This window comes from Setaria italica, chromosome V (genome assembly GCF_000263155.2).
Source record: "Setaria italica strain Yugu1 chromosome V, Setaria_italica_v2.0, whole genome shotgun sequence".
Lineage (NCBI taxonomy): Eukaryota > Viridiplantae > Streptophyta > Magnoliopsida > Poales > Poaceae > Setaria > Setaria italica.
Window position 1 is genome coordinate 9,881,714 of NC_028454.1, and position 26,937 is coordinate 9,908,650.

The 26,937-nt window shown below is 47.9% G+C and overlaps 3 protein-coding genes across 12 annotated transcripts; all 3 read right to left on the reverse strand.

The window, feature by feature from the left end:
- Positions 1-143: 143 nt before the first annotated feature.
- Positions 144-10,623, reverse strand: LOC101753820. Of its 5 annotated transcripts, none has more exons than XM_022827114.1 (8): positions 10,490-10,623; positions 9,316-10,012; positions 8,159-9,216; positions 7,718-8,015; positions 7,204-7,594; positions 6,412-6,535; positions 6,011-6,320; positions 144-886 (listed from the first exon to the last, which is right to left on the reverse strand). In XM_022827114.1, exons 2-5 carry the CDS (start codon positions 9,967-9,969, stop codon positions 7,214-7,216), a joined length of 2,391 nt encoding a protein of 796 aa, XP_022682849.1. In that variant the 5' UTR covers positions 9,970-10,012; positions 10,490-10,623; the 3' UTR covers positions 144-886; positions 6,011-6,320; positions 6,412-6,535; positions 7,204-7,213. The 5 variants fall into 5 exon arrangements, with proteins under 5 accessions (XP_022682849.1, XP_022682851.1, XP_004968315.1 ...); XM_022827116.1 differs by having other exon boundaries at positions 6,423-6,535; positions 9,316-9,974; positions 10,490-10,616; XM_004968258.3 differs by having other exon boundaries at positions 9,316-9,974; positions 10,490-10,616.
- Positions 10,624-11,538: 915 nt separating this feature from the next.
- Positions 11,539-15,072, reverse strand: LOC101754217 (protein NETWORKED 4B). Of its 6 annotated transcripts, XM_012846547.3 has the most exons (5): positions 14,968-15,057; positions 14,858-14,890; positions 14,588-14,711; positions 13,604-13,767; positions 11,539-12,954 (listed from the first exon to the last, which is right to left on the reverse strand). In XM_012846547.3, the coding sequence occupies exons 4-5, from the start codon at positions 13,707-13,709 to the stop codon at positions 11,801-11,803; spliced, it is 1,260 nt and encodes a 419-aa protein (XP_012702001.1). In that variant the 5' UTR covers positions 13,710-13,767; positions 14,588-14,711; positions 14,858-14,890; positions 14,968-15,057; the 3' UTR covers positions 11,539-11,800. The 6 variants fall into 6 exon arrangements, with proteins under 6 accessions (XP_012702001.1, XP_012702000.1, XP_012701999.1 ...); XM_012846546.3 differs by lacking the exon at positions 14,858-14,890 and having other exon boundaries at positions 14,968-15,072; XM_012846545.3 differs by having other exon boundaries at positions 14,858-15,000.
- Positions 15,073-19,438: 4,366 nt separating this feature from the next.
- Positions 19,439-23,887, reverse strand: LOC101755966 (protein NETWORKED 4B). Its single transcript, XM_004968266.4, has 3 exons — positions 23,760-23,887; positions 21,344-21,479; positions 19,439-21,184 (listed from the first exon to the last, which is right to left on the reverse strand). The coding sequence occupies exons 2-3, from the start codon at positions 21,444-21,446 to the stop codon at positions 19,674-19,676; spliced, it is 1,614 nt and encodes a 537-aa protein (XP_004968323.1). The 5' UTR covers positions 21,447-21,479; positions 23,760-23,887; the 3' UTR covers positions 19,439-19,673.
- Between the last annotated feature and the right edge of the window lie 3,050 nt (positions 23,888-26,937).

A 26,937-nucleotide genomic window follows, 5' to 3' on the forward strand; every position in this document is an offset into this window, starting at 1 on the left:
AGTTTTCGCTTTGTTGCAAGTTCTATGGTTGATCTTTTTTTATTTTCACATAAACAAAAAGTTGGAAGAATCAATAAAGATTCATGCAGTAAATGAAGTGTGAGTATCGACCAGTTTTATCAGTAGTAGCAGACTGACGAGTATCGTAGCAAACAATTGTTCCATGATTCCATCCCGTGGGAAATATAAGTAAGGTACAGGAACTCAATAGACATGTACCGTATGTAGTAAATTTATGCGCCCACGCTTAGCTCCAAGAAAACTGATCAAACGAGAGCAGCAAGCACACACAAACCAGGGTAGGCAACATCATGAAGGTTTACAAACGCTAGACACACAAAACACAGGGAAAAAAAAGGCTAACACTAACATGTGTTTCCACGAAACAACTGGAAGGACGCCACTCGTCACCAACACCCACCAGCATTTCGCACTATTTACAGTACAACTGACGGTTCCATTTTACGCTGCGCACTTTCTTACGTACCGAGGGCAATACACAGCAGATGGTATAGCACCGGCGGCATCAGAACTTCTCTCTCAATTTCTTCCACCAGCCCTTGAATTTGCCCCAGATGTTTTCGAAGTACATCGTGCAAACAACAACAGAAAAAGAAAACGGAGCGAAAGGCATATCATACCAGCTATTGGCACTGCCCAACGCGAAAACTAGTAGCAGCGTAACGATGTTGCTGCACAGAAGCCCTCTTTTGCTTTTGCTCAGAAACCCCCTTTTACCGAGGAGCCTTTCGACAGAGAGAGATGGCTGGAAGAGCATCAGCATCACAAGCCCAAGGGAGTAGTCGAACACAAAAGAGCTGAGCATAAAGAACACCCGCCCCCGAGACATTAGTTGAATTGAATTTCCCGCTCCATGTTCCATAATCTGCACATAAATGGTACTGTCAGGTCCTAAACAACAGAGAGGCAGTTAAACTTAAACCGGATTGTGAGGTTTGGTTACACAAGTACCTCAATTTAGGTACACCCAAGTCAAGAGGAGTTAAAAATTTAGAATAACTATCATCTGCAGGTACAAAATATGCATGCCTTTCTAAAATGCTAATCTATGAGGGTAAAGGCATGAAAGTGTAACCTAGCCTGCGACAAACACAAAGGAATGTGTTAAGAAACAAAGGAAGGAGGGCAGAAAATAACAAACTTACTAAGTCAGCCTGGAACTGCTGTTGGGTAATTGTTTAGCTCAGCTCCCAGATCAGTTCAGCAGCAACAATTGAGTGTATATGTGTGTGCTGGGCTCTCAGCTTCAACCTCTAGACTAGTGTGAGTGTGCTGTGTGAGGATGAGCTCAGGGAGCTTACCTGCCGCCGGCCAACAAGTGGTATCGGAGCCGAGTCCTGAAGGATACAGGGCGGCCGGGGCAGAGAGAGGAAGGGGAAGAGGGCGCCAGCCGGCCTCCGTTGGGCGCTGGGCGTCTCTGTCACCGGGACGTCACGGGGCGACGTTCGTGGTGAAGAAGACGGTGCGCGACATTGGCGACGCCCAGTTCCCCATCCTCACCCGCAGCAACTATGCGGAGTGGGAGGTAATGATGAAGGCTAGGGGCCTTTGGCAAGCAGTGAGCGTCGGCACCGACGACGAGCAGGAGGACCAGATGGCGATGGAGGCGAACCTGAAGGGTGTCCTGTCAGAGTTCTCCATCGCGCTGGGCTCCAAGAAGACGGCCAAAAAGGCGTGGGAGAGCTTGAAGACGATGTGGCTCGACAACGACCGCGTCCGCAAGGTGAAGGCGCGCAGCTCCGCCGGGAGTACGAGGCCCGCACGCGCTGCGCCTCACCACGATGGTGAGCCAATTGGCGTCGCTGGGCGACGCCATCACCAAAGACAAGGCCGTCGCCAAGTTCCTCCGCATCATCCCCTCTCGCTTCGCCCAGATTGCGATGTCCATCGAGACTCTGCTCGAGATGAGCGAGCTCACCATCGAGGACATCGCTGGGCGATTGAAGGTGGTGGAGGACCGCGTCGGGGACGCGGCACCGCACGCGCCCGCCAGCAGCCAGCTGCTGCTCACGGAGGAGCAGTGAGCGGCGCGAGTGCGGGAGAGGAAGATAGGGGAAGGACCCTCTATCACAAGCGAAGGCAGCTCAGGAGGAAGCGGAAGGGGGCACAGCAGAATGAGAAAGAGGCGCGGCATCGGTAGCGCTGGCGGCGGAGGGCGGGCCTCTGCCAAGGACAAGTGCCACAATTGGGGCAAGACCGGGCATTAGGCCTAGGACTGCAGAGCGCTGCGCCGCCAGGAGTAGGCGCACCTCGTGCAAGGCGAGGACGACGAGCCCGCACTCCTGATGGTGCAGGTCTGCGCCCTCAATGACGCCGATGGGGAGGAAGACGCGCCGCGCACTCCAGTGCGGCTAGACAAACCTCAAGCGCAGGTTCATCTTGGAGAGGAGAACGGCGGCAGAGGAGAAGAGAGGCAGCTGTGGTACTTGGACTCCGGCGCCAGCAACCAAATGACGGGCGACGGCGCCGTCTTCACCGAGCTGGACAAAGGCGTCGTCGAAACGGTGAAGTTTGGCGACGGCTTGCGCGTGGACATCCGGGGGCACGGAACGGTCATCTTCAAGTGCCAGAACGGCGAGCACCACGCCCTCACCGACGTCTACTTCATCCCCCGCCTGCGCAGCAACATCATCAGTATTGGCTAGCTCGATGAGCGAGGCTGCCAAGTACTGATTGATGGCGGGGTGCTCCGAATCCGCGACCGCGACCACCGCCTCCTCGCCAAAGTGAAGAGAAGCTCCAGCCGGCTCTACACGCTGGACCTGAAAATCGGGCGGCCGGTCTGCCTGGCGACGCACCACGACGACGAAGCATGGCTCTGGCACACCGCTTCGGGCACCTGAGTTTCGATGCGCTGGCGCGCCAGGAGATGGTCCGCGATCTCACCAAGATTGATCACGCCGACGAGCTTTGCGACAGCTGTCTGGCTGGGAAACAGAGGAGCTCTTTTCCTAAGACCGCCAATTTCCGCACCAACGACCTTCTGCAGCTGGTCCATGGGGACCTCTGCGGACCAATTTCACCGGTGACGTATGGCGGGCAATGCTACTTCCTGCTCCTGGTGGGTGATTGCAGCCACTACATGTGGCTGCATCTCCTGGTGAGCAAGGACGAGGCAGCGACGGCAATCCGGCACTTCAAGGCGCGGGTGGAAGGAGAATCCGGGAAGAAGCTTCAGGTGCTGAGGACCGACCGCGGCAGCGAGTTCAACTCATCGAATTCGGCCTCTACTGCGCGGAACAGGGCGTCCAGCGCCATCTCACCGCGCCATACTCTCCACAACAGAATGGCATGGTGGAGAGGTGAAACCTGACCATCGTGGGGATGGCACGGAGAATGCTCAAGGCGAAGAAGCTGCCGGCGGCGTTCTGGGGCAAGGCGATGAGCACGGCGGTGTTCATCTTGAACCGCTCGACGACGAAGAGCATGAAGGGGAAGACGCCATTTGAAGCGTGGCACGGACGCAAGCCGAATGTGTCCTTCGTCCGGACCTTCGGCTGCGTCAGCCATGTGAAGGAGACGAGGCCCGAGCTGAAGAAGTTGGATGACAGGAGCAAGCCCATGGTGTTCCTGGGCTATAAGCCGGGCGGCAAGGCCTACAGGCTGTTTGATCTGCAATCCCGGTGGGTGGTGGTGCTGCGAGATGTGGTCTTTAATGAAGCGACCAGCTGGGACTGGGAGTCCGGCGGTGAAGGGGGAGAAGTGGGCAGCGGCGGTGGCAGCCACTTCACCATCGAGCTCGAGGAGCATCACGCCGAAGGAGAAGAAGGAACGGCGACGGAAGAGCAAGGAGGAGCGTCCCCTGTTCCGGGAGCAAGGGAAGTTACACCTCCGCCTTCCTCAGCGGGAGGATCCCCTATTCCAGGAGCAGGGGAAGCTACGGGCGGATCAGAAGAGCAGGCGGAAGGAGGCGGCACACCGGCGACACCGGCCGAGGGGGTGCAGTACGTCACACCGCCGCCTGTGATCTCGCCGCACCTCAACGCCAGCTACGATGGAGAGCCGCTCCGTTTTCGCTCGCTGGATGACTACATCGGCAGCACAGAAACTCCCGGCTTGGCGGTGCGCGAGCTGGGAGAACATGAGCTACATCTAAGAGCCAGCCACGTTCGAGGAGGCAGAGCAGGACCCTCGGTGGCGGCGGGCAATGGCTGAGGAGATGGCCTCAATCGAAGAGAACTAGACATGGGCGCTCGTCGATCCGCCGGCGAATTGCCGACCGATTGGGCTCAAGTGGGTGTTCAAAGTCAAGCACGACGAGCAGGGCAACGTCGTGAAGCACAAGGCGCGGCTGGTGGCCAAAGAATTCGTGCAGTGTGAGGGAATCGACTTTGAGGAAGTGTTTGCCCCGGTGGCATGCATGGAATCCGTGCGCCCGTTGCTGGCTCTAGCAGCGACGCGGAACTGGGAGGTCCATCACATGGATGTGAAATCCGCATTCCTTAATGGCGAGCTGCAAGAAGTGTATATGCAGCCGCCGCCGGGGTTCGCCGTCACCGAAGAAGAAGGGAAGGTCCTCCGCTTGCGCAAGGCGCTCTACAAGCTGCGGCAGGCGCCGCGGGCCTGGAACATCAAGCTGGACGAGAGCCTGGGGGCGTTCCGCTTCACCAAATGCGCCACCAAGCACGCGCTCTACACCAAGCGGAAGGTGGGGAAGACACTGATCGTTGGCGTGTACGTCGACGACCTGATCATCACTGGCCAGGAGAAGGACGACATCGCCACGTTCAAGGACGAGATGACAGCAATGTTCCGGATGAGTGACTTGGGCCTGCTCAGCTACTACCTAGGCATTGAGGTGGAGCAGAGCCATGGCGCCATCACTCTCCGGCAGAGCGCGTACGCGAAGAAGCTCCTGGAATGGAGCGGCATGGCTGACTGCAAGCCGTGCCAGGCGCCCATGGAAGAGAAGTTGAAGCTGTCAAAGGATAGCACGACAACGAAGGTCGACGCCACGCGGTACAGAAGCATTGTGGGCGGGCTCAGGTACTTGACGCACACACGGCCGGACATCACGTTCGCCGTAGGATATGTGAGCTGCTTCATGGAAGATCCGCAAGAGGATCACCTCACCGCAATCAAGCACCTCTTCCGCTACGTCGCCAGGACTACAGGGCTTGGGATTGCCTATCCTAAGGGAGGAGGAAGGTAGCTGGAGCTGATTGGATACAGCGATAGCGACATGGCGGGCAACATCGACGACCGGCGCAGCACGACGGGGATCGTCTTCTTCCTCGGGTCGTGCCCGGTCTCCTGGCAATCCTAGAAGCAGAAGGTGGTGGCGCTATCTACCTGCGAGGCAAAGTACATAGCGGCCACCACCGCAAGCTGCCAAGGGGTCTGGCTGGGGAGGCTGCTGCGGGAGCTCACCGACGAAGAGCTCCGCGCGCCGGTCCTTCTGGTGGACAACAAGTCCGCTATCACATTAGCGAAGAACCTAGTCCTCCACGACCGCAGCAAGCACATCGACACCAAATTCCATTTCATCCGTGATTGTGTCGATGGAGGACGCATTCGAGTTGAGTTTGTTGAGACCTCTCAGCAGCTCAGGGACATCCTCACCAAGCCGCTGGGGCGTCTTCGGCTCCAGGAGTTGAGGAGGAAGATAGGAATCAAGGAGATCAAGGAAGAGCTTCACAATTAGGGGAAGGATTGTTGGGTAATTTTTTAGCTCTTGCTCTTCTCTTTTGCTTGTTCTTTTGCTGAAAGTCAATGGAGCAGGTGAGCTCCTGCCTGCCGTGTATGGCAGAGTAGATGGACAGTATGTCCTGCCATTGTATAGTACTAGTAGTTGGTAGATAGTTGGTAGTTCTACTCATTGTAGTTTGTACTCTAAGTTGACTATTGGTGCTATATAGTAGAGGAGCAGCTGCAGCTCCCAGTTCAGTTCAGCAGCAACAATTGAGTGTATATGTGTGTGCTGGGCTCTCAGCTTCAACCTCTAGACTAGTGTGAGTGTGCTGTGTGAGGATGAGCTCAGGGAGCTTACCTGCCACCGGCCAACAATTGCTTGGGGGGTTGAGCCCTGCTTGGAACGTCATGGATGCGAAAAGTGATGCAAGCACCATCATCCAGCCCCGCAGTTTCTCCACAAACTCCTCTTTAGTCATCTCTTCCATATCCACAGGCTCCACTTGCGATCCACTAGAAGTCACTGAGTCAGCAGCTGCAACACCTGTAGGTTGCTGTTGGTGTGCACTACCCTCATGCCATACACAAATGTTCAGTGTTCTGGACTCGTCTTCATGTTCTGGTGTGGTGAGAAGGATTTTGGTTGTTCCAAGCACCAACTTTACAACCTGTGATGGGGAGAGGACAGTTTTACTCATTACTAAACATGTTTGGTCAGTAGCCAAATGCAGTAGATGCAGCAGTATAGAGATGCTAAACCTTAATCTCACTTGCTTCAAACAATGTTTGGGTAGCTTGACTGCCATCAGTAGCTTCACACTCGATAGACATCTCTCTTGGATTCCCAATTGGATACAAATTTCACACCCTCTTGCCGACAACTCTTGCTCACAGAAAACATGTATTTATAGTAGTAGTAAACCTAAAGTCAGTTCCTTGACGAAAAAGCAAAGGAGGAGATGAGGGACGAAAAGAAAATCATGGTGCGGACTTATCCTGCACTTAAAGTGTAGTTTCTATGATTGCGATTATTAATCTTAACCTAATAAGCGTAGACCCAGATACATAGATAAGCTACACACTTGTTACAATTTGATTTGCTTGGTCCATTTTTGTGTATATAGGATGCAAAACGATTTCATTTAATACAATAGGGTTCATGTGCCAGGAGATTCAAACAATACATTTGTCTACCATCTGCACCTGTTAATGTCCACATCGGTACACGTAACAGAGAGTTTCCACATCACCTGTCCACAGTAAGTTTTAGTCATAGCAAAATAAATTAACCTAGACCTATTGAGGCTTGTCAGCCCAGCTGAGCTGACGCTAAGTGTTGGATTATAATATTACATCTCATCCAAGAAAATTGTAGGTCATCCATGCTGTCTACAAAAACTGATAGTTTATTTTCAGAGTCTTTCTCCACCATATCATAACACAATATTGAGGAAATGCATTATGAGTTTATCCAACAAGAGCAGCAAAACACAATAGTTTTATTTTCTGAAAAATGTTAGCACCAATAATTATCGTTTATAAAGCACTCACCGAGCAGTAGTCATCTTGGACCAGATCTACCCCTTTTCCTCTTGCCTGATAACCCTGATGGGGCTGTTCTTTTGGCTTGTTTGTAACCATCCGGGCTTTGAGACTGCTTCTCCAATTGGGGGGCCGCCTCAGTATCCTGGTCAGGCACCATGGAATTATTTATTTCTTCCTCCATACCCCTCTGGTTCACCACCTCTGGTTCAGCTGTAGCTGTTGCTGTTATTGATGAGAATGGAATCACATCAGCAATGTCGCAAAGTGACGACCCACCAAGTTCCCCTATAACTTCTACACATGCTCTAGTGACCCTCTCAACAAAAGCAAGACATTCGCCTCTCGAGCATCCTTTTTGAGCAGCTGCATCCTTCGTCAGGACAGTGAGTTTGTCGGTCTGGGATGAAAGATGGACGCATCAGCTATATACATGAAGTTCCACGTTGCTTAATAATACAATGGTTTTTTTTCCTTTTTGAACAAGATCATATCTCACAAAGTCACAAGTAGGATGCCTTACCACTGAATGGATCAAATGAGCCCTAGGAGTATAACGAAGCTGAGAAGCACGAGAAGGATCTTCAGAATCAGCACTTGCACCTCCCCCAGGTGTCCCATCCTTGTGCCCGTTACTTATTCTCCTTGGTGTGCAGAGGCGGATACGTGTTGATCGTCTGTACCACCTCAAATAATCCATGTAGTTAGCATGACTGTATGGGCGTTCTTCCATGATAACATGTTGCTCCTTTGCTTCCCACATATCCACAAAAGACTTGTGCTTCTGTGCCCAATCATTGTGAACTCTTCCTCGTCGACACCTACACAGATAAAAGATAATTGGAAATTGCATGATCAGGTAGTGCCTACTGTTAAATGATCTATAAGTTACTACAAGTAACACAACCATGCACGGAAATGTAGGAGAAAATATATTGTTAACAAGATTATCTTTTGAACATACCAATGGAGTTCCACACCAGTATCCTGTAATGGTGGTGGGCAGACCTGATGGAGACCAAATTGGCGCATCACCCTCTCAGGTGTATAAACCTCCACCATAAAGAAATAAATTAGAGGTGCTTGGGTTAACCATAAATGAGAATCCTGGGTACATATAGGGGCAAGCTGCAGTTCCTTCACCCTTTCCTCCCTGTATGGACACCACACAATCTGGTCATCGGTTAACAAGTCGAATTCATTTGTGAAGTGCTCATAGCAACGCGCTGGAGCTGCTCGACGAGTACACATGCCCACAACCCATCGGAGACCAACCGTGGGTCTATCCCGCTCATCCTCTAGCTCCTCAACGTTTGGGTATTTCAGCTTTACCATGTCAGGCCTGCCAATTGGAAAACGCTCCCATGACCAAAGTTGAAGGAGCAGAAGACAGCCAGTCAGATTACTTTGATCAGACTGCCGCCTGCATGCAGCACACATTGACCTGTAGAGGTATGCCAGAGTAGCAGAACCCCAACTGTATGAACCAATATTCTCAAGATCAGCAATTAGTGGAAACGGATAGAAGGTGTACAGATCACCAGAGGCATCAGGAAACAATACGCCACTAATCAGGCTAAGGATGTATGCTCTGGCATATTGTTTGACAGTCTCCTCATCAGCATCTTCTGGACATTTATTAAACTCAGCCCTGACCCATGAAACCCTCAACCCAGGACGGGGCCTATCCAACGAAGGTGGTGTCCTCCCAAGGTATCGCTCAACCAATTCATTCTGGGACTCAGTTGGGTTTACCGCAACAGCACGACCAGCAACAGGAAGTCCAAGGATCATTGCAACATCCTGTAGTGTGATTGTGACCTCACCACAGGGCATATGAAAGGTGTGGGTCTCGGGTCTCCACCTATCAACAAGTGCAGAGACAAGTGCACGATCGATGGAGGGTAATCCAGCCTTACAGATGTTCACCAGCCCCATGAGTCCAGCTGGCCTAAGGTAACGTTCATACCGCTTGTCAAACCGAAGAGGCTCGCGGGTACGTGGGTTGAGCTCAGTTAGATTCTGTGCCAAACAATGGAAGATAGACATCGTTGGTTCACTGGTTAGTTATTAAATGACAATAATTGACAACATAAATGCTACGAGTTCTCATTGATATACCTGCCCTGATGCTAGAGCTCGAGCACGATGGTCAGCGTCATACATCCCAATTAAAGAATAGGAAGTTGTATCAACTGTCTCTGAAGCTCCATTCTGACCTTGACCAGACTGAACCTCTGAGCCTACAACCCATCCACCATTATTTGCACAGGTTCTGGTGCTCTTTCTAGGCTTTTGTAGTCGAGAATGATGATTTGGACTGATGGTCACCACCGAAGGAATAGGACAAGAACCTTGTTCTGGATATTGAGGTCGGGCATTTTGTACACCCGCTGGTTCAAAAGCCATTAGTGCTGGCTCCGAGGAATTGGCCTCTTCAGAGGAACGTGTTTCTGCTTGAACAAAAATCTCCAGACAATTCCACTCAGTCCCGTTGAAAACTGCCTTGACATAGCTACTCCAGGACATGTCATCGTTAATAGGAACCATGATGAAATGCCGATGAGCACCCCCACCAACATTCATCCTTCCCTGCGCACGGATGCTTTGTGTCTCTGATTGCCAACCAAGCTTCTTGTGCACGGCATCAATCAGATCACTGAATGTGGGCGCCGTCTCGAACCATATCCCCTCTTCAGGAAGGTTACCAAACTCCACCCCGTTTGGCCCCTTCACGAGCTCCCCACCACTGTAAACGCGCACATATTTGTCCATTGCTCCTGCCAGACATGAATGCACCCCAATTGGAGGTCAGCCCCTGCATTTAGTTTCAGCAATCTTAGAGCAAAAAAATCATGAGGCAAGCCATGGCATGCCGACGTTTATGCACTCAACCGCCAAATGGACATCAACAAAACGGGTCGAGTATCAGTAAGCACCGCCAACATCTTGAGTCTCGACTAGAATCTGCTTTCTTCTTCTCCTTTGACACGAGAATCTGCTTTCTTGGTCCTAGTTCCCTAAGCACCGCCAACATCTAGAGTCTCGACTGTTCGATACCCTAGACTTCCCCCAATCTAACTCACGCTACAAGTTTCTAGAACAATGAGCCACCAGCAGCCTAGCATTCTTCTCACCCTACCGACGCGGCACAACAATATCTAAGAGGAACAGAACTACAGACGTTCTAATCGGATTTTCCACCGAGTCGTTGTGGCGAGCAGCTCGCACGCCGGAGCCTCGGGGCGAGCGAGAACCAAGCGGGCATCCTTCATTCGGGGAAGGAGGAGCTTACCGACGGCGCGCGCCGGATAATTCCGCGGCGGTAGCGGTGGCGCGGGCGGCGGCGGCGGCGAGTGGGTATCGGCTCTTTGTTTCCTCCTTTTTCGCTGGCAGGGGTTGGGAAGACGGACTCGTGTTCAGCGTTTCTTCCTCACAAAGGTGTAATACGCTAGCCCATTCAGCGTATACTGCTATTCAACCTCAAGGAAAACGTTTGATGCGCCTTTGAAAAATTGTGCTCCTTTTGAAAGATGCAGGTGGCCATCATGTTTAGTATTTAAACTTTTTTTTGAAAATCTTATATTTCAAACTTTAAAATTACCATTTAGAAGAAATCGTAACTAATATGGGATAAAGGTTAGATTTATAAATCGTCGTGGCGTCACGTCACATGTAAGTATAGTTGGTAGTTGGTCGTTAATAAGTGACATCCATGAGGTAAAAAGGTAATGACGAACTATGAAGTGGAGCAATTAGATGAAAGGACAAGAGCATAACTGTAATTGAATTTGATTTAAGAGTGTTCAAAACATTGCACTATGAGCGTAGGGCCTGGTTTGGTTCCTTAGACTTATTTTTAGCACCCGTCACATCGAATGTTTAGATACTAATTAGGAGTATTAAACGTAAACTATTTACAAAAACCCATTACATAAAGTGGAGGCTAAACGGCGAGACGAATCTATTAAGCCTAATTAGTCCATGATTTGACAATGTGTTGCTACAGTAAACGTTTGCTAAGGATGGATTAACTAGGCTTAATAGATTCGTCTGGCCGTTTAGCCTCCACTTATGTAATAAGTTTTGTAAATAGTCTAAAGCAAAGGGAACCAAACGCCCCCTAGGTCATGCCAATTATGTCATACTCCAAACCACGAACTACTAAAGTGCACATCCACTATTTGCACGTAACTCAAACATGACATGATTCAAAAAAAAGAGGAGAAAACCTCGTACGTAACAGGCGCCAAAACAAAAGGCCAGGTATGAACAATATTTTTCAAAAAAAGATACGAACAGGAGAGTAATAGGACTGAACGCACAGTGAGCACAGTGGCAACATAAACCAAATGAGTTGGGACTGAACGTGCAAATACACCATGGGTATTTTATTGCCGAGTGAGTACGTTCAGTGCAATATCTCATGTGTCACTAGTACATCACCACCATCCATCACGTCGTAAGTAAGAATTCAGCAAGGACAATGGAAGTAGACTTGCATATGGTAGGGCTTCTTAATTTCACATGATGGTATATATATGGAAAAAATAAAATGTTGCTAACTTGCTAAATTCTAGTTACCGACGTTTCCAATTAAACTCGGTTACTCAGCGAAAATGCTCCTTCCCCGCCCCACAACTTGCTCCAAGTCTGCGAACCATGATGTCATCAACGATTTCTCTTGAGCAAGGCTCTCAATTCTGGACTTCAGATCTTCAATGCTCTGCTGCATTGTGAGAATCTCAGCTTCATGCTTAAACTTCTCCTCTGAAAGCCTTTCAGCACCTTCAGTCAGTTCTTGACTGTACTTTTCAGCTTCAGTATTTGCTTCCTCCAGCTCCTTAACCTGCTTCTCAACTAGTAATTTCTCTTCAGAAACTCTCTCTAGTTTGGACCTGATGTCTTCAATTGATTTTTGGAGATCAGATATCCGTGCACCGTTAATGGACTTCTCTTGCAGCAATTTTTCAGAAGCATCAGCAAGGTCTTGCTTTAACCTGCTGATTTCTCTCTCTCTTTCAGACAATTCCTCTTCAAATTGCCTTCTTGCTGAATCCACTTCTTCCTTGAGCTTGATAATTTCAGCTTCCAGCTTCGTGTTTTGTTCCAGCAGATTAGAGTTCTCCTTGGACAAACCCTCTATGTCTGAAACTTTCTTTGTTTGATCAGTAGCATTTCCATTCTCTTTATAATCACAATGGCACATCAAGCTCTTCTCCTCCAAAACCTCAAGTTTTTCATCTGCGTCACGCAGTTTCTGGTTTGTCATATTGAGCTCGTCCTCAAGTTCAAGAACTCTCTGATGCAATGTGTAGGCAATGCCATCATCCTCACCATCTTCGGATTTTGCATCAGACTCTGACTGTGACGCCAGGTCCTCGGGTTCCTTCCTTGATGCTGGCGAGTCATTGTTCTTGTTGCTCAGGAAGAAATCAAAGCCGGCAGCTCTAGGACTCTGCTCCCTTGTCCATGACCTCTGTAGTGGTTCAGGAGATGGTGAGGGTGACCTCTGGAACTCAGAACCACACTCTGAACTGGCTAAAGATCCTGTCGACTGCAGCCTTGTTGGGATATTCTTGCGCAATTCACCAGTGACATTGTCGTAGCGCTCAGCTAGAGCACGGTACATCCGGTAGAAATTCTCGACATGAGTGATGAGCATTGGACGCTTCTGGTAGTACATCTGTGCTTTCTTTGCAAAGGAGTCGCCATCCTCCTCAATCAGCTGGAGCATTTCCTTCACTTGCTTATCCATTTCTGCATGTTTCAGTTCAGGGAAAGGTTGATAAACATAAAGAAACAGAGGCAACATGCAGAATAACATTAGCTAGAAGCCTAGACAAAATCTCAAACACCCTAGGTGGAATCCTTTGCTCATTTACTGTACAGTGGAAAGTTATGCAAATGCTCAAATAAAAGAACACTAGAACATCAGTAAATGTTTAGAAAAACATTAACATCATAACTTTCATTTTTTCTGTAATTTTTTTGGTTAAAATGAAATGTGTTTTTTTTGGTTAAAATGAAATGTGTACATACTTCCTTAATCATATGGTCAGGACTCAGGAACACTAAAAGTCTATTACACTTATACCATATGAACTGATCAGCAACTAGTAGGAACAAAAGGTATCTAGTAGTGCATCATTTAGGTAACTACCCATTCTTGGTCATCTGTTCAGTTGAATAATAAGACGACGCTACTGTATGGAAGATACGGTATGCACTTATACAGAGAATCGGAGTACTATGGAAAGTTTAGATATTGCACTTCCTTTGCTTTATTATTCATTTATGGCAATCTACGTGCATAGACTATTAGAAAATGGTACTGTACCTTTACATGTATTGAAATGTATGAATGTTACCCAAGTACTGAGAAGAGCCTATGACAAAATTTCCATACCTTCGAGATTTTCTGCAAGCCATTTCGAGTTCTTGGGGCTAATGTGACTGTCCCACCACCACGAATGGCGCTTCTTGGTAGGGTTCCTCTCCAAAGGTGGCTTCATACTCACAAAACTTTCTGGGAAGCTAGAAGTTGTATCAGATTGAAGCACTATCTGAAAACTGAAGGCGTGCATCATCAGGAACAATAACTATAGCAGTCACAAATATGACAGCTGAATGATTAATACCGCAAAAATGAATACAGTATACAGGATCATGGTTCTCCGACAATGAAAACATTTAAGATAAACTCAACCTGAAGTAATATAGACTAGATCACTGCAATAGTGTGGCATCAGCATGCAGTTGACAACAGTGTCAGCAGCCTCTTATTTGAGGTAGTCCAAATCAAGATATCAGTGTATCTACTGATTGGAAGGTACCTAGCCCTTGTCGGCTGGATAATAAAATGTTTTCCAATTCAAAACAAATGTACATGCAATTAGCTCCAGTCTATTCTTAATAAAACTAAGGAACCAATGGTATATGAGTATGACTCAGAGAAACAAATGGCTCAATCTCAAACACCAGACATCCAGGATCGGAGGAACGAATGATACATCAAGTCAGTTCATCAGGGTAATGAATGGATTCAGTCAACATAAGCAGTAAAAACTCAATGTCGAAACATCCTTTCTTTGATCATCCTACTGTTTCACAAAAGAATGGCCAGATTACGGTGGTAAAGCAGCATCCAGAAAGAAACGGAGGTGGCCACTAAGCCAAACAAGACCAGATCAAAGGATAACCAATCAACCAAACCTTCAGAAATGCTGCAAGATCTTGCTAGGAAAGGAAAACCATCTCTAAACTTAACCGAATGCATCAAGAAGTGTTCGAGAGAAAAAAAAATGCATCAAGAAACCGAGACACACAAACTGAAAAGAAACATACCAGATTCTGCATAAGCAAGCAGCATGAGAGCACAGCCCAATCTCACCTGAGGGATAAAAACACAGGAAGGCGGCGCCTTCAGAGTCAGAACCTAGGATCCCGCGCGCGCCCAAGATCTCCGCCGCCGCCCACGGCCACCACACGCACCCGCGCGCTCAGAACGCCAGCTCCTGCAGAGACAGACAGGCCATGGGAAGAGGAAGAGAAGGCGTCAAGAACCGGCAGCTGGATTCGTTCCCCGGTCAATGCTTGAAGCAAACGCGTGGAGAGCTGTGAAACATGCAGGGCACCACGAGGGGCTATGGTTGATGCCCACCTACTCCTGCTCCTGCGTGCGTTACTGCCGCACCTGCAGAATCCAAGATCTGCTACTGTTGCTTTTCACGGAGCAAAAAAGGGAAGCGAGAGGAAGGAGAAAGCATCGACCTTTTTGTTCACACTTGAGTAGTGTAACCGCAGCCGCAGCGTTCTTGGATTGGATGGTAGGCCAGAGGAGAAATGGAAATGAGGAGGGATGGATATAGAAATGGGCAGGGAATAAACTATTGGCACATGGTGTCGCCAGCCACGTGGTGTGTGGACTTGTTGTTTGTGGTCAAGATTGCATTTTTTATTTTTCACAGGAAAAAAAGATAAGAAGATGTTGCAAAAGATGGCAGGACAAGAGCCTGCAGGGGATGAGGTGAGTGTGAAAACAGCCTGCATTGAATTGTTGCCGTGGAATTGTACGAAATGAATGAATGGGTAAAACGAGATACCATTAGTAGGATTTAATTCTAGGTAGATACGGTACCTTGTGAAAAAAAAACTGTCGTTCTCAAAGCTTCTGTGCATGGAGTTGACAGAAAACAGAAGCAAAAGCTTGCAAAACTCCACAATCTCTGTGAGAGAACTCAGAAGATCACTGGGAACCAAGAACAAACGTGCAAACCTTTATATAGGACAGGAGCACCAGCACTCATCCAAACTGAAGGATGAACTGCAGGAAGGGATGGGAGAGTAATAAGAAAACGTTAGACAGGCATGAATGATGGAGAGTTAGCCATGGTTAAAGTAAATCCTCTTCCAAGGGTGAGAGTTTTGCCAATACCTTGGATGGGCAAGAAATGACGCCTGAAACGTGTAACCGAGCAAAAAGTTGCAGAGGAAGAGGACGCAGGGACGCACGGTCGGCATGTGATGCCCTTCAGAGCTCCTGATCCCTACGGTACTATAAAAAAATCCGATCGATCATCAGATACGGCTGCTCATGAATCCCGATGATTATAATTTGTAATTTAGTAGATGTGCTGTCTGCCTGCTTGCGCTGAACGGGCACCGTGTTGTAGGGTGACCGGGTGAGCATTAGCTCGTGCTTAGTTGTGATCACTTGGCAAATCTTTTCCTTGAGACGCAAAAAACACTGACCGTGACCAGGCCGGAGAGCAAATCATGGAGGAAAGCATGGCGGCGCACGGCATGGACGGGTCAGGGACCGAGACAGACTCTTCGGAAAGAGCCAGAAATAACTGGGCGCACGTGGGCGCACGTGGCCCGGATTGGAATGCGGCCCAGAGAAACTGGCAAAACAAAACAACTACTAAAATAACTGATTTTCGGAGAGAGCTCCCAACTGCGTGCGACTTGGGCCATTTTCTGATCTGGGCACGATTGACGGGCGGTTTTAATTCATGGCCTAAAACTATTACCAGCCCATCAGGCAGTGCGCGCGCGGCCTGCTGGGGATGGCCTGCAGCCCACAAAAACTTCAGGCGGTCCATTCAATTCCCACACTTACATCAAGGCCGAGGAGTCCTTTTCGCATAGATTTATACTTAACTGTATCAGTGTTATTTTGCGGGTAATAAATTGTATTAGAGTTATAGTGATCTCTAATACATGTATAGTTTCTAAGTAGATATTGTGTAACTAAATATTTGGACGTTGAACTCCTATGCAATATTTGAATTTTTGTAATACTTTGATTCGGGTCCAAATTCTTTCTAAAAAGGTGTAGCATGCATAGTCACAAATTCACAACTCGAAATAGGTGCTATGATGCTAAAAAATATGCCTGGGCGTTGGCTAGACAATGTTTGATGTGCCCCAAATATGTACTCTTTCTTTGAGAGGTCAAATATATATCAATCTTTCTATACAGACATACAGTAGCATAAGGTTACAGTGCCTGGCAACTGCAACATGCAGTACACTGGATAGATGAAGTCCATAGAAAGGCCCAATCGGGTTGCTTTTAATTGAGCATTATCCATTGACTTGTGCAGTTACCATAGTGTAATACTGTCACTTAGACTGTAAACAAGAATGCGTGGGTGACCAACAACAGTTGAGCAGATTTCTTCAGTGAAATAATGCGTTTTCCAACTACATTGTACATTATTCCCAGAGAAAGCGATTTTCTGATCCTTACATCTGGACTATTTTGGGAGGAACTGACCGACATCATAACGATTTTTCTTATGTGTATAAAATTGTCAACGGGATAGATTGACAAACTAGATAAATTTTGGGTTTCTACCAAAAAAAAAACTCAAAGCACATAAAAGATGTTGGAGATCGAACTGGAGTCGGACTGATCCACCGGCGAGGGTCGTGATCAGCAGAAGCAGGCAGCTGTGCCCTGTGCGCCTGTGCCTGCGCGCAACGCGACAGGATCCACAGACCACGGGGCGGCGGCGCCACCGCGCCACAAGTGTTGTGCCCTCAGAGTTTGGTTACGGATAGTTTCGTAGAAATGCGTATGGGGAGTATTGGGTAAGCAGCTCTTCAGGCCATGCATGGCGTTACGTATTGCATTGTGATTATATTACTCTATTTTTATTTTTTTATTTTTTTGCAAGAGGGGATAACGTGTGATTGGGAGACCTTTGAAGGTCGCAGAAACAAAGGGATAAGTTGGAACGGATATCACAACCTTGGAAGTTAAGGAAAACTTAAGAGATAAAAGATAATGTGATATTAGTACGATGTGCTCCTCCCTTGTAATGAGGTGATCAAGATGGTAAACAAAAGATAAGATATGGCATGAGCATGGGAGGTCGATGGTGTGCATCTCTCGCCAGCTGCCACCAAAGGTAGCCAACAAAGGACCGTTCTTGAAGATCTGGGGTTGATTTCGCCCATCTTTTCCCACCCCAAATGGTCATATTTGGGAGGAGAAGGAAAGACATAATGAGGGAGAAGGCTCATGCCGGTCTGGATGCTACACCAGCCTGCACCGCGGCGCAATCAAAAGAGTGACGCCGGCCTGGATGAGGTTTTTATAACATTTTTTATTTTTTTTAAATCACAGGATTATAAAAGGAGGTAGAATGCTAAAAGTGTTCTCATGGAGCCATCCGATCTCCAATACAAATTAAAGTATAGGGAACTTTTCCTAAATTGCACGAGTAGCTTCTTAAGCTAATGAAAATAAGGCTGCAAACCACCATCAATGGCTCAAAGGACGTTCATCCTAGAACTCCCTTCTAAACTTTAAACGGCGAATGTAATGAAACAATACCACCTAATTGATTCGAAAAAAGAACTCCATTGTGCAAGCAAAGATTACATACAGGAGGAGGGTGTTTTGTCATGGGCCCGTGGTGCCTATGATATGACGACGATGGCATCCATCGTAGGCACCCCACGGCCCACCACGGGCAGCGCGGCCATTGCTGGCGTGGGTGACAAGAAGGTGGCTAGGTGAGGGATGCCAGCCAGCAGGAACTCGAATTGCAGGAACTCTGAGAAGAGAGAAGAAAGCCGGCGGCCGTTGAACCCTGGTGGGGCCCAATAAATAACCGCCTCTCGGCGTTCCTCGTCACTAACAAACCACCTTTCTTCCTTCCAGTTCCTTGTTCTAGAACCCATACGCGCAACTCCGCCACCGCGACCTCCCGCAAGCCAGCCCGCCCCACCGCCTCGCCGGAATCATGTCTCGCCACCGGGGCTGGGCCCCCACGCCTTCGCCGACGAGCCACTACAGCTTGTACTGCCCGAACTGCGACGAGACGAGGAGGTATCTCCTCCACGACATCTTGAGCCATCGGGCGTGTTGGTGCTCCGGTCGCCCCGACGGGGTCCCTGCGGTGGCGCGGGGTCAGCAAGCCGCGATGGAGGCGGTGGTGGCGGCGCGGGCTCGGCAGGCTTCGGCTTCCTCGGGCACGCCTGCCTCGTCTGCGTAAGAGCCTTTGCAATTGCCACTCGATTTTGCTTCTGGAGTTGTTTTGGACTTGCCGAGGTTTTCGTTCCGCCTCCTCATCGCTGATGATCGAATAGTGCGGAAACTGTGGCTGAATAGATGACTTCCTGCTTTTTTCTGAATTCATTGATGTTGATTTGCATTTTGCACCTAATGGAGTAATCTGTGGGATGCAAATAGTATTAGTCATGTCGGATGCTCTCCTCAGAGATGTTGATTTGCGGCTAATGGACTAATCGGATCACGAGTCTGTTTTCTGAATTCTATACTTTTCCATTTCCTTGAGAGAGACAAAAAATCAAGCACTATACAAGTTCATAGGACGGGACACAATTAACTTTGGGGATGTTTGATACGAGATGCTAAACTTTAGTAGGGTCACATCGAATGTTCGGATGCTAATTAGAAGGACTAAACACGAGCTAATTATAAAACTAATTGCACAGATGGAATCTAATTCGCGAGACAAATCTATTAAGGCTAATTAATCCATCATTAGCAAATGGTTACTGTAGCACCACATTGTCAAATCATGAACTAATTAGGCTTAATAGATTCATCTCGCAAATTAGACTCCATCTATGCATTTAGTTTTGTAATTAGACTCTGTTTAATACTCCTAATTAGTATCCAAACATCCGATATGACAGGTGCTAAAATTTAACGGGGTGTATCCAAACGGCCCCTTACACACAGACAGTATAGACTGATGAATCGATGTAACAGCAAAGCAAACTACGCATAGCTGAATAGCTCATTACATTACACGCCACATAGTACGAGTATCTCAATAGCTCAAGTAACTGCATAGCCAAATTTCGCTCAAATTATATAGGAAGAAGGGGAAGGGGGAAAGGAGTTGCACAAATTACATCGACAAATCACATTACACCAAGATATCGATTTTAACATCAGGGAACAAGGATCCCGCGAGGCGCAAGCTACTCGCTCAAGTTGCCATCACCATGGGCCTCTTGTGGCCCTGTAGGAGCTGCCGGAGCTGCTGGTACCCATGGCGGTAGTGATCAAGCGAGAAGCACAGCTGCCTGATGGCCTCCCGCTTCCCCTCTGCGCTGTCGGATATCAGAAGCTTCTGCTTCTCAACCTCTTCCTCCAGCTCGCACACCCGCGCACGCAGGTCAGACACAGTCTTCCGTGCAGCATCTGCTACTTCGAGCAGCTTGACATGCTCCAGGTGCAGCTGATGCAAGTGGCTGTCCATCTCCTTCAGCTTTTCATCACGAGTAGTGACATCAATCAGCAGAATGGACACTTTGTTTTCAACTGCAGATTTCTCTGAGGACAGTAGCTCAAGCTTCTTCTTAAGATCGGCAATGGTTTCATTCAGTTCAGATATTTGTTCCTCACTCTTGAGGGAAGCTTCTTCCTTCTCAGCATGAAGTTGTTTAAGCTGTTCCTCTGTGGCTGTCAACTTGCCCACGAGAGAAGCAACAGAGTCATTTAAGTCACTAGTTGCCTGTTCCAGATCCTTCACACGGTCCTGAAGCAGTGCTTTCTCTTGCAGGCTTTTCCCTAAGCCATCTTTCAGGTTCTTGATTGTAGCCTGTAGCTCCATGACCTCAGTCCTTGAATCCTCCAACTGCCTACGAACTTGCTCAAACTCCATGGCACGTTCCTCGAGTACGCCCTTCTCATTTGCATCATTTTCCAATCTTGCTTGCAGATCCTTGATTATTTCTTGTAACTTCATTATCTCTGCAGAAGATTCATCTAAGCTATGAGATGCTTGTTCAAGCTCCTTTACCTGGGCCTCAAGCTGCAATTTCTCTCCTGTAACTTTTGCTAGGTCTCCTTTTAGACCCTCAATCTCATTCTTGTTTTCCAGAACTGTAGCTACCAAATCTTCCTTTTCACTGCTAACTTGTTTGAGACTCACCTCAAGTTTTTCACATTGGCAGTGCCTGCTCTTCTCCTCAAGTGCCTCAATTTGTTGCCTTGCTTCCTGAAGCTCCTCTTCTAGCTCGCTAACCCGTCCATTCATTATATAAGAAAATCCATTGCCATTTTCTTCACTTGGTTCATCAACCTCTGAATCGGAATCTGAAGAAGAAGAAGATGATCCATCACTCCCCTTCTTGGAAATGTCTGAGCTTCCACCAGAACCAAGGAACACATCAAAGCCAGCTGCTCTTGTTTTGTGCTTCTGCTTTGGTGTCTTCTGTTCCATGTTGGGCTCTGGAGATGGTGAAGTAGATTGTGTCTCCGAATCAGTTTCAGATATACCAGAGCCTTGAGACTGCAGCGATGATGGAAGATTCTTGCGCAATTCCCCAGTCACGTTGTCATAACGCTCAGCAAGAGCACGGTACATGCGATAGAAGTTCTCGACATGGGTTACAAGCACAGGCCGTCTCTGGTAATACATCTCAGCCTTCTTTGCAAAAGAATCACCTTCATCCTCTATGAGCTTCAGCATCTCTTTAACTTGTTTATCCATCTCTATTTGTTCAGAAAAAAAAATGTCAGGAAAATTATATTACAGGATAAAACATATACAGGATACCTGAACACTGAACAAGTCACTGCATACTGCTCTGCCTGGAAAGCAACATAAGTGCCTTGTACATATTGCCATTCAATAAACAACAGAATTGTTACCTTCCAAATTCTCAGCTAGCCATTTGGAGTTCTTGGGGCTAATATGGCTGTCCCACCACCATGAATGGGACTTCCTCGTTGGCATTCTTTGCATGCGCTTCATTCTCAACAAAAAGAAAAACTCCTCTAAGTAGACCTGGTCATGATTGACAGAGAGCATAAATGAGAATATGAAACTGCACGTGGACTAGTCTTAGAATTGTTATTATTGAATGAGTAAAGTTTAGGAAACAGATAATCTTTCAATGCCACGACTAGAGAACTTTTAGAATATTGGAGACAGTAAACAAGAAATGACTGGCAGTAACATCCGCAGGAATCTCAAATATAAAGAAAAACACTGAATACAGAAAAGCAATGCATAGTATGGTAGGTTAATCTGTGATAGATCAACTTGCGATCATATGTGGAAAAGCAGGTCCTGCGCTGCCTGCCTATAGAGAAGTACCATTTGCATATAGTACAGAGGGTCATGAAAAGGACTCAGCATCTCAACCTCAAAAAATGCAGGGACCGGAACATTGCTTGGTTAGCAAAAAGATGGGAAAGGTCATATCCTTCATCAATTATGATTTTATCAGCAAATCAATCAGCATTCAGGAATGATTTTTTCAGAAAACCCAGGACCAGAATACTGATTAACATCAGCAACCTAAGGTGGAATTGAGGAGCAAAGGGAAAAAAATCACTATGATGACTGATGGGGTACAAAAATACCTCATTGAAGTTTTTGAAGTGTGAAAGAACACAAGTACATAATTGTATGACAGATGTGACAGCTATACACTAATGAATTTTGACAATTTGGTGCTTATTGTACCCATTTAGCTGCTATGCAAAAATCAGTTAGACAAACATGTAATCTGTCATAGACTGCATATCCCACATGTTTGGGATGGACTGATGGAGATGAAGTTTATCAAATCTTTCAGGTTCGAATATTAGTTGGGAAACTCCTTCATGGAACAGAAATGGATATGACTTGGTTATCACATACCACAGAGCAAAAGATGTAGCAACTACCTCTCCCTAGTTAGGTAAGAGCGAGAACCTAATTCAATGAACTCGAATAAACTAGCACACACAAGATAATTGACAGCAAATTTGTTCTGTCCCCACAGGGAACAGAAGTTCAGGGTTCAAGCTGAAACTAGCAGTACCAAAAGCTCTTCAGCTATTGTCAACCTATATCCACCAATAATTGAGTGATAAATTAGACTAGTCAATTTAGTGTAAAAAATAATTGTTTGTGATCCACGTAACATGGCCCCCAGCTTACATCTAGGTGGACACATGCAGGCATCGGGTGAGGAGGGGCCAAGGGGGGATCACAGTAGGAATAATTTCTGATCTCATTCTGATCATGGCTCTCTGGAATTGTATTTTTTATTCATTTCTTGAAGATAATTTTGTCGTGCATATGAAGATGATACTTAAAGAACACAGCTAGAAGAAGCAAATATAAACTTGCAAGGAATTCATGTAATATCCAGAGAAGTCAGTGGAGCTTGCACACACAATGGATCCAAAAGGGCAGTCGTCAGTACAAGTTACATATTTTTTGTAGGAAAGTTATTCCATACAATAAAAAAGATCTAATATCAGTCAGATAAACATCTAAAACTAGTTGCAGGTCTCCTAATCCGAACAGCTGTGACTAGGAACATGCACCAGCTAAGATGATCACCATGTGCACGCATGCTCTAGAACGAACCTGGCAAAAATATCATGAAGGATCTTAAAAAAACAAAATTAAAATTGCCCCCTATCTTTCTGATATCCCAAGTCCCCCATCTGCCCATCATGCAACAGGCCAGGCTGCACGCACCAGGAACCGCTACACTTGAGTCTAGCAGCTTCAGAGAGAGACTAGAGAGGATTTGTTGGCGACATCTGAGTAAGTCGAAGCAGATTTTCCTCATGAACAGATTACGAAAGCTCGAGGTAATCAATGAACCAACTACTTTTATGGTCAGGTGAAAGCGATGGGGATTCAAGAGGTCAATCTAGATTAAACCGGGGAGTTGTTTTTTTAAGAATTTTTAGGCTTCAGGCAGAATCAGCAAGATGAATCTAGAAACAACGCTTGCGCACAAGAGCCTGAAATCATCATGCCTTTTTTTCCTCCTGGCCACCATAGAGTGGAGTGAACAACAAGCGACAGTACTGCATGGCACATGTGGAAGTTTGAATTTTTATTTTTTGAAAAATAGAGCAGAAATTGCGGATGGAACGTACAGTCCCAGGGACACATGCGAAACACTCAGCACGGAACTCATCTCCTTTCAGGAAACATGGGGGGGAAAATAAGGACAGAAATCACTGTTCCTTGCCAGGAGCGAAACACCGAGCGCACCCTGACCGCAACGCATGCCGGGAGGAAAGAAGAACTGGGAGAAGGGCTGGGAGAGCATACCGAGGAGGACTGGAGGAGAGGATATCGGTCGAGCAGGTGGTCTTCTCTTCCCCCCGCCTGGAGGAGAGGAAGCAGAGGCGAGAGGCACCCTGTGAGCGGAGGCGAGAGTGATTAGGCCTCAACCACGGCGTGTGAAGAGCGCTGGCCTCTTTAAACTGCGGGGACGACGGGACCCCCTGGTGGGTGGCGAAATGACGGCGCTGCCCTCGGGCGCGGGGTGCTGGTGGGGACGGCGAGTGACCGGTGGGCCTTCGGTTTCCGGAAACGGGGAGGGCGTGATGAGCTGGACGCGTTTGGGCAGGTGGCGCCGCGGTGGTTACAGGTAAACGGGGGTGGTTAATTAATCCGTGTGGAAGACACCTGGGATTGGGTAGCGGGGCCCACGCGGCGCGCCCGCGAGGTTTGAATTTTGATGCCGCGTCTTGCCCTCTCGTAGAGACAGGTGTGTCTAATGCATGGGAAAACCCGTAAGGTGGTTTTGCCACGCCGGCATGCTGACTTGATTAAGATGTTGACGTGGACCAGCTACCTTTTTCGAACACCACGGCTCCCTTGGACGCGCGTGCATGGCTTCGGGCGAGCAAGAGACGGGGTCTGGGCGCAGGGGAAAGGCGACGGCGCATAGGCAGCGGCCACGGAGGGCGAGCGTCTGGCAAAATTGAAGCGAGCACATATTAAATCGGAGCACAACTGGAAGAAATCAACCTTTCCCCGAGCCAAATCAAAGCACGGGCTAGCAAAATCGAAGCAGAGGCGGTCAAATTGAAGCAAAAGTGGATAATTTTGAAGCACAGGTAGACGAAATCTGAGTTCACGCATGCTAAATTGGAAGACGGGATAGTAAAATTGGCGGTATTGTGCTATTAGTGGCAACGAGCATTGGCTTGGGTAGCAGTGCGACACCCACACAGATGCCTCCATTAGTCGGCTACCTCCAGAGACTGAATTAATTTGACTGATTTTGGAACTTGACTGTGCTATTCAATGGTGGCAAGCGCCAGTGATGTTATTGCATGGGAGCGGCAGAGATGCTCCAGCCGCTGTCCACGGCAACGACCTCTGTGACGAATCTGAGGGCTTTGCTCTTGGTTTACATCGATGGCGGGTGTAACCTTGTGAGGGTGTCAGACCTCGTTGTTAGCAGAGGGTGAAGCATGGGACCTAGCTGCTAGTTGTGGGCTCGTGGCGGAGAAGAACGGAGGGGACGGCCACCAGCGGGCGCCGCTTGCGGAGGATAAGAAAAAAGAGGTAGCATGATTTTTCTTAGAACTAGTGAGTCATGTGGGTCCCATAGAAATAAAAAATATTTTAGAATTCATGAAAATAAATTGTTGTGCCACTCACGAGCAAGGTCCAACTGTCAGCCGATCCACGTCATCATCTCAATCCATCTCAGCGTGCCATCATAGCAAAACCACTAGACAAAACCACTATAGGAGGTTATTTAAACGGTTTTGCAAATGTTGGGTGTTAAACATCCAGTTTTGTAGTTGAGGTGGTGGTTGAGGTGGTGATGTGATCGAGTCTTAATATGTTGGGGGTTATGTAGATTTCTTCCATAATGTATTGGATATTCGGCTATCATTTGTTTCACACCCATCCTTCACACTCACGTACTCTACTCATACCGTGAGATTAAAAAAGTTACGATAAGTGTCCCATTGTCAATGTACATACCATTTATTTAAAGAATAGTTAGTCATAGATGCGAGCACCGTGCTAAGCAGCTGGTGATGCTTAGCTCATGGAACTTTTGGAGAAATTCGCATGCATCATGATTTTGAAGGCTGAGGAAATATGCTTATTTCTCGATCAAGTGACATCCCAAGTAATAGTAGCGTTGTAAGCTTAATTCGACGGTCATCTATCATCCTCCTAGACATTTTATTATGTGCGGGCATTTGTTTTTCACCCTCCCTTGGAAAGTTGGAACTTGGTTACATGTATCGGTGTATGTTTTCGTGGGAAATCTAGCAGTGGTTCTCCTACGTGACTGATGATACGAAACACCTTTGAGTATTATTAAAGAAATATCTCAACCGCGAGGGTGTTTGTTTCCTAGGGACTAAACTTTAGCCCCCGTCATATCGGATGTTTGATACTAATTAAAAGTATTAAGAGTAACTCCAAAAGGCTGCTAATCTTACTCCCAATATCTTCTTTAGAGGAAAAAGAGAGAAAAAAACGAACTCCAATAGTCCACCCAAAACTCCCCTAAAAGATTGGCGACGCGAAAAAACGCTCCCTCGCCCCGCATATTTTAGCGACGCGCGGTCTCCCAATCCCCCGAAGGCTCCATTCCCGCGCACGCCAGATGCTTCCGCTCCTTTTTTTCGCGCGCGCACCGCCGCAGTTCGCTGGCCGCTGCCTGCTCGCCCCGCCCCGGCCGCCGGTTGCCCCGCGCCACGGGCGCCGATCGCCCCTCCTCATCATCATCTTCCTACTCGTCAAGGTCCAGCCCCTTCTCATCGTCTTCCTCCTCGTCGGCATGGTCGAGTCCCTCCTCATCGACTTCCGCCTCGTCATGGTTGACGCGCTCCTCCTCACCTTCCTCCTCGACGGAGCAGCAGTGGAGGCAACCCACATATCCGTCGGCACGGCGCGGCCTCCCCCGGTGGCTATGGCCACCCAGCGCGACACAGAGATGCGGTTCTGGGGCTACCTAGCTTCGGGGTCCGTCAGCGCAATTGCCCTGTTTCTCGCCATCAGACACCACACCCAACCGAGGACGACAGTAGTCAAACTTCAGGTCCTGCAAATTTTCCCGTATCAATTTCTTGATCCGTGACTACTCAATATACAAATCGATGGAGTAATGATGATTTTGTCATGATTCAGGTCGCGTTGGTGAGTCTGGCAAAATCATTCCAAAGGGATCTGAACAAGATTGTTGAATGCTGAGAAGGTGGAGGCTTCCAGTCAACAATGGTATATGTTCATATTGATAGGTAGTGTGGATTCTGAGTTCTTGCAGCCCATGTACTTTTAACAATCTACCGCCTCCTTGCAAGATTAGTTTCTAGTTGCTATGCGAGTGGGCGAGCGAGGCGGCGGTGGAAGGGTGTGGCACCGGCGTGGCGAGGAGGCTAGCGCCGACGGCGAGCTGGGCGAGCAAGGTGGTGAAGGATGACAGCAGTGAGAAGGGGGAAGGACATACGGCGGGTGCCGAAGATGGGCG